The sequence below is a fragment of the Syngnathus floridae genome, chromosome 20 (assembly GCF_059516105.1).
Source record: "Syngnathus floridae isolate MCC-2025c chromosome 20, RoL_Sflo_1.0, whole genome shotgun sequence".
NCBI lineage: Eukaryota > Metazoa > Chordata > Actinopteri > Syngnathiformes > Syngnathidae > Syngnathus > Syngnathus floridae.
The window spans coordinates 928,081-935,000 of NC_142432.1; the positions used below are offsets into that span (position 1 = coordinate 928,081).

At 39.7% G+C, this 6,920-nt stretch overlaps 1 protein-coding gene across 1 annotated transcript in view; it reads right to left on the bottom strand.

Moving 5' to 3' along the window:
- Positions 1-505: 505 nt before the first annotated feature.
- abcd3a (ATP binding cassette subfamily D member 3a) overlaps positions 506-6,920 on the bottom strand; it is a 7,437-nt gene continuing 1,022 nt past the window's right edge. The window contains exons 2-23 of the mRNA XM_088363988.1: positions 6,780-6,816; positions 6,595-6,693; positions 5,910-5,998; positions 5,692-5,761; positions 5,330-5,427; positions 5,085-5,208; positions 4,841-4,897; positions 4,577-4,719; positions 4,296-4,365; positions 4,060-4,129; positions 3,837-3,934; positions 3,642-3,733; positions 3,450-3,538; positions 3,119-3,191; positions 2,929-2,992; positions 2,758-2,835; positions 2,242-2,307; positions 2,070-2,159; positions 1,849-1,968; positions 1,612-1,716; positions 1,329-1,385; positions 506-1,025 (exon numbers count right to left, since the gene is read on the bottom strand). Of these exons, the coding sequence (XP_088220114.1) occupies positions 948-1,025; positions 1,329-1,385; positions 1,612-1,716; positions 1,849-1,968; positions 2,070-2,159; positions 2,242-2,307; positions 2,758-2,835; positions 2,929-2,992; positions 3,119-3,191; positions 3,450-3,538; positions 3,642-3,733; positions 3,837-3,934; positions 4,060-4,129; positions 4,296-4,365; positions 4,577-4,719; positions 4,841-4,897; positions 5,085-5,208; positions 5,330-5,427; positions 5,692-5,761; positions 5,910-5,998; positions 6,595-6,693; positions 6,780-6,816 (1,867 nt within the window). The 3' untranslated portion in view covers positions 506-947. The remainder of the gene's footprint in view (positions 1,026-1,328; positions 1,386-1,611; positions 1,717-1,848; positions 1,969-2,069; positions 2,160-2,241; positions 2,308-2,757; positions 2,836-2,928; positions 2,993-3,118; positions 3,192-3,449; positions 3,539-3,641; positions 3,734-3,836; positions 3,935-4,059; positions 4,130-4,295; positions 4,366-4,576; positions 4,720-4,840; positions 4,898-5,084; positions 5,209-5,329; positions 5,428-5,691; positions 5,762-5,909; positions 5,999-6,594; positions 6,694-6,779; positions 6,817-6,920) is intronic.

Consider the following 6,920-nt stretch of genomic DNA (forward strand, 5'->3'; position numbering starts at 1 on the left):
ACACACGGTACACTTTTGCTATCTTATGGTCAAATTCAGGGAAACCAAAACGAATATACGCGGCGTCATTTCTCATACTGACCAGCAGACCAGCAGAGGGCGACAAACGGTACACTTTTGCTATCTTATGGTCAAATTCAGGGAATCCAAAACGAAGGTACGCGTCGTTGTACTTTGATTTTTTTTCATCGCAATATATTATTTTTTTGTTTTAGAATAAAGACAATAAAATTAAACCGCTCTTTTACTTTTTTAACTTACATTTAACGCTATGATGCAAGTGTAGGCTAATCTTAAAGTTTTTTTTTTGCTTTTTACAGAACCTTTTAGTATTTAATTCATGTACGTTACATGAAGGGGACGGGTGCATGGCCCTATTCCTCATTAAAGGTGAGCGTTTTTAAAAGCATTTGTCGTTTCATTGTTACTCCAAAATGAATGGTTAAAATACAAAATGCTAACTCGACAAATAATACATAAAGTGGGCTAGAAAAATGAGCCATCCTCACTTTACCGTCTCTTTAATTATGTTCCTCCTTGCTTTAACATCTCAGCTGACTCAGGGTTGAGTGGCCAACACGGACACACAACTTGTCAATCATAAGAAGGCCGTCAGAGTATAAAACATATAAAGAGACATTTTTAGGGCATGGACGGTAACTGAAAGTGCTGGAACAATTACTTTCCTCTGAAATAAAGAGAAACTAAATGGGTTTCTGTGCCCTGCCCTGGACATTCTTCACTATAAAACATGATGCCAACCGTTGTTAGTCTGCTTCATGAGATGATTACATCTAACAAATGAACAATTATAGGTCCCAAGAACCAAACCAAAGCCACACCTTCCAATACCATTAGCTAATATTCTAGTATAGGCACCGTTTTCTGTGCAAAGCTTGGACTGGATTAGCAGACAAGTGCATTTCAGTGAGGACTGAAGTAAGCAATTAAGAGCCAAACTCCACAGTTTCCTCTGTGATGGGTTTGAATTCGTAGCTTCCTCTGCCATCCATGTGCAGGTAATACTTTGAAGAAGAAAGAAGAAAAAAAAAAAGAGGGAAAGGTTGACGCAAAAATCCTTTTCACAACAGAATCATGCCTAATAAACAACGCTGCTAAACATAAATAAACAAACTGCATAAGCTATTAAGTTCTCTGTTGATAATACTTCTAGCCAGACTGGCTACTTTCCTCAAAAACATGTATGAAGCTATTTATTTTGTTTCATGTTTGAACAAATGTATATGATGACTTTGTTAGAAGTGTGTATTCTCATGCTCTATGAAAAAACTTGCATTGTGTTCAAATGAATTGAGATCAATACTTACTTCATGATGCTTCCAAAGAGACTTTCTGTGCGACACTGTGAACAAAGTAATGCCCACCTACAAAACAAAAACAAAATAGGACGATTTATCAATTAAATAAAATGACTGGAATTTTTTTATCATGTTGCTTTTGTATTACCCATTAAAAAGTTAAAAAATGTCCCCCCCCACACTTTTAACAAACTATTTTAAAGAACAAGCCAACTTCTGAGTTTGAAGCACACATGGACTTGTTTCCATGATACTAGCGTTTGCTGAGAAGTGTGCAATAAAGACATCATACCATCCTGCAGTGGCTGTAGATATAGTGTTCCACATCAACGCTCACTGCACTGGTGCACTCATCCAGAATAGCAAATTGGGGTTTGTGATAGAACAGTCGGGCCATCTACAAAGACAGTAGAGGAAGAAGAAAAAAAAAACAACAACCCTAGCATTAAGACCCAGACATTCATGAGTTGCCAAAAGTCTATTGAATTGCTTTGTGATGCCAGAGACAATTGGAGTGCGCAATACTTACAGCCATCCTCTGCTTTTCTCCTCCACTCAAAACATCCATCCAGTCCTGCACTGAGTCCCAACTGCCCTCCCTGTTAAGGATGTGGCCCAGCTGAACATTATCCAAGTACTCCTTCAATACCTGGAGAGAGCAATACAAAAAGTATTTTGGTCGTACTTTTGAAAGCCGATAGTCATATCCAACATGGAACCATTTGGCTTTTGGTAGGAAAGGGTTCCCACCTGATCAGATATTCCTTTCTTCCTTTGTTCTTCAATGGTGTCCGGGTAAATGACTTGGTCCCTCAGAGAACCAAGGGTCATATAGGGTCTCTGGGGGGGGGTTGGAGTGGAATGGAATGGAGTGATGAGTACATTTGTCACTGTCATGGACTTTCTTTTGTACATATCTTACCTGTGGAACATAGAAGAGCTTCCCTCTCTCTGGTTTGGTCAGCTGTCCACCAAAAAGAGGCCAAAGCTAGGAAACACAGACAAACGTCAAATTGCACTTCTCTGGTACGCATATGAAAATTCAATTCAATCCATAAGGAGCTGCTTTTGAGTGGAAAGCAATGGAAAGTATTTTATTCCAGTATTTTTTTTTTTTTTTTTTAAATCAGAATCTGGCATTGCTCAAGGGCACAACTAGACTTTCCACAGAAGTCAGGATCTGAATCCTAAGTGTGCTATTCATGTGCCCTCCTACTGAGGCCTGGGCACGATAATACCTTTTCTTTATTCTCTTCCACCATTCCGACCTGTTTTCCACACCTCGGTCTGTTGGTTGACCTGTTCCACCACTCTGACCTGTTTTCCACACCTCTGCCTGTGATAATTATTTCTCTGATGTATGGAATAAATTCCTTAGTGGATTTCCTTAGTGTAGAAAACAAAAAAGAAGAAGAAGAAGAAGAAGAAGAAAAATGACCTCTCCAAGGACTCTGAACAGCGAGCTCTTGCCACAACCATTTGGTCCACACACCAGAACATTGGTTCCAGAACTCACCTTTAGTGGGCAGGAAAATCAAGTAGCGTGTTATAATACTGAACACTATTGTGACAGAGCACATTTCATGAGGTAAAAAAGGAATGACTTGACCTCAAATGTAAGGTCTCTGATCAGAATGTCTCCATTTGGCGTCGCTAAAGGCGTATGGTCAAATCTGAAAGAGAAAAAGGCTCAGATTCTTCTGGAAAGGTGCTCTCTTAAAAGAACCTTGCCATCAGGTGAGCGACCTCAAGCTTCCTGCAAATCTGTCATTTTGCTTTTCCCAAAAAAAAAAACTTACTTGATGATGTTATCTCTGTTGATAATTTGACCTCTTCCAGGCACGAGTGTCAGACTTTCTGTTGTGTCAGACTCTGAAAGTGAAATGAAACATTCGGTCGCTCCACTTATTCTTTGTATTGATCAGGCAAGACCTAGGACTGTTTATAGAGCATGACGGCCGGCCATCTTAATTCTGATCTTGAACTGATCTTTTTAAAGTGACCATTAGCAACCCAAAACAGCTTGACCAAGGGCATCCGGCTCATTTATCTCACAAATGTACTCAACTGCAACCGTCAAAAACTACTGCAAGGCAGGAGAAAACAGATGACAAAAAAATATATATATACCCTTCTGTTGGGAGACCATGGTGCGTTCATATTTGCCAGAATTTAAATCCTTCAAGACTTTGATCAGTTCAGTGATACGAGTTGTGAAGCTGTGGGGGAGGAAAAAGACAACCGTATGAGATGAATCAAATGACCGATTTAAGCAGAGAAGATCACACAAATCTTTTCACACAAAGCTTTCAGAATACTGACCCCGAGAGCCGAGTCATTTCTCGACCAGCGAGAACAATTCTGCCGAGCGCCTGGGACATGCGAAGGAGCATCCTCCCACTCTGGTAATAATCCTGCAGAAAATGCGTGAATCTCATCATTGCCATTTTTCAAATCAATTGATTCTTTATTTGGGTCGTTCAGTGACGTTAGATGATTTTTGGCGCTATTGCTGACCTCCAGTAGCTCAGACTGTCTGCTGTGCTGATGTCGCGGGTGGGAGAGGTTTAAGAATGGCCTGCTAACCACCAGGTAGCCCACAACAGTGGCGATGTCTGCGGCATAAACAAGCAAAAGTATCAGCCCAAAGACGGACGGCTCCAAAGTCGGTCGGTCGGTCGGGTGACTGCTATCTCAAAGAAGAGGTTCAGACTTCAAGAGAAGAAATACTTGCGCTTACATTTGGCAATTATGCTGTCCACAAATCCCATGGTGAAACGGAAGAAGATGAAGTTATGTAGATGGTCAACCTGGAAGAATTTTTGGGGATATTTCTTTTTAGGATAGTTGCCTTTTGACTCATGAATAAAAGTTTCAAATTCCACAAGTTCCGAAAATGTAGAAACATTGGATTTCTGAACAAATTCAGGTGGCAAATTCAAACATGTGCCCTTACGCTGTGAAAATAAGACTTACAAGTTTCTTAAACGTAGAGTGAATGGTCTGTTTTTCTCTCATGTTTCCATTGTAGAACGCAATCTCCTCACTGGAGAAGAAAGAAGAAAAAAGCTTTACGGAATGCGGAACATGCCACTTCTCAGGTTATATTTTGTCAAATATTTACATTTGATTGCTCTTGACTTTAAGAGCCCAGATGGAAGATGCGATAACAATGCATGCAAGCAAGCAAGCAGAGGCCACTTCAGAAAAAGTGTATTCAAGCGTGACCTTGCAATTCTTCCGGCGGGTGTGTTTACCTGTTGGTGATGAGGCGAGAGTTTACATAGCGGTACTCTCCTTCATAGCGCTGCTCCGTGACGGTCATTTTGCCGATGGGTCTCCTCAATCTGGTCAGCAGCAAACCTGAGATGAGCAGGTATGACATCATAACGGCAGGGCCCTAGGTAGAAAATCATGGCTATAAATCAATCAGTCCAAGGAAGGTCCATGAGTAGAAATGCTTGGCTGCCTGACATAGACAGGCAAAGAGGGAGCAAAAAAAGAAGCACAGTGTAGCATACCTGAGCCCCGATGGCAGTGGTCAACTTGAAGATGTATAAACCGATATCCAACAAAGGCTGCAAAAAAAAAAAAAAAAAAAAAAAGACAAAACTGACTGACAGTGTCATAAATAAAAATGTTGGTATCATTTGAGTTAGCAGCAACTTCCACCAAAACAATGTGAAAATGGCTTAAGTCATTGACTAGTCATTGCTTTGTTTATAAGGTCCAACCAAAGTATTATGCTGAGAGAAAATGTACTACCTTGCTGAGATTGGAATACAGCTCCACCACACTGTTGCAGAATTTCTCCACATCTTGAGTCAGCAACTGGTCTGCATTGGCAATCCGGTTGTCCAAGTTGCCCATTTTGTAGTAGGTGAAGCCCCTGAAGATTCCAGGAAATACATGCACAATTGATTTGTTATTTTGGCACAAACCTCGATTTCACAAGAAGAAAAAGCGATTGAAATGCTTCTACACAGTTAGTGACTGACTGACTGACTTACTGTAGATACTGGTCATACAGGTGCTTTGTAAGGCGTTCGCGAAACCTCAGTTTGAGCTCATTCAGCCCCAACTTGAGGAAGTTGTTCACCAAGGCTATCTGGAAGGCAACACATCACATGAATCAATCCCTTGCCAATGGCTTTCAAACCGGAGAAAGAGGAATTGAGGAAATACAAAATGGATTTCAGTCAATAAATTGCACAAGAATAAAGATCGTTTTGTTACTACAAAGAAAAGAAAAATGATTCACCCAGTTCCATTTGATTCAATGTGAATAAAAACGAGTACAGCTTGTAAAATGTAAATATACGTATGTATTCTTTATACGAAGCGTAAAAATACACATAGGACAGAGACTTACGAGTGGCATGAATCGGATAAAGCTGAACAAGAAGGTCTTGAAATCGCTTGTTGAGCGGCCAATGATTGCACTGCAAAACAACATACACAAACAACCATATTAATGATGTGTTCTGTTTCCCCAAAAAATCCTTTGGGCTGGAAGTCAGTCTGCTACATTTGACATTTCAAGCCAAAGTCTTCGGCATATACCAATGAGAAGGCTTCAAACAGTCTGACCTTTCAATCATGGTCCCATTCTGAATCATCCATACATCACAGTAGGTCCTTGCCACCAACATCACAGCAATTAGGATCAGGTATCCAGTCTGAGATGAAAACAGTGACAAGAGCATCACGATTGTAAAATCCCAATGTACAGACAAGTTATAATAATAGGCGTATATTTTTCATCATCTGTGAAGAACGAGTAATAATATAGCTGAATCAAAACTTCTTTTATTCCTCCTTCATGTAAAATATGTACCGCATAGCAGGAACAGCCGGCCGGCATTTGTTCTTTTTTTTTTTTTTTAATCATTTTTTAGTATACTATTTAACCCTTGTTAGTGACTAATTGATTTTCTGGTTGTTCCTCCAAGTTTTCAATGATTTATTTATTTTTTGGGTCGTACTAATACACATTTCCACGATGTGATAGTTCAGCCCAATTGGCATGGGAGGCAGGTGGTGGAAATCGGACAAGTCAAGTTTAGTTTTCCATTCATTTATTTGATGTTTTCTCCAAAATCACCCAGCCCGACCGTAACGAACAGCAAACATGACTTATGTCTATTGCAATATTATACTTGAAGTATTGCCCCATAGTAGGGGTTGTTCTCTACACTATTTATACATTACTCATTCACATCTGCACTGAAGAGACTTGCAGATATACAAGCCAAAGATAAGAAGGAATTCCTACCTCCATGCAAAAAAACCGAGGCACCATGATCCGCAATATCCGCATAATTCGAAGAAAGAAAACTCTGTCAACTGCCGCACGGTCTTTTTTGCCATCCTTCTGTAAGAAAACCATAACAAATGAAGTAATTGCTTTCTGCAGTGCAATTCTGAAAAAGATGGAGCAATATTAAACATTCAACTTACCTCCAAGTTTGGCACCAAATCTGATTGTTGCTTTGGACTGAAAGAAAGAAAATTAAAAATAATAATAATAATAATATATACATATTTTTTAGGACAGTGTCATATGCCTTTTTCATTTTGAAATACAAACCAGACTTCAAT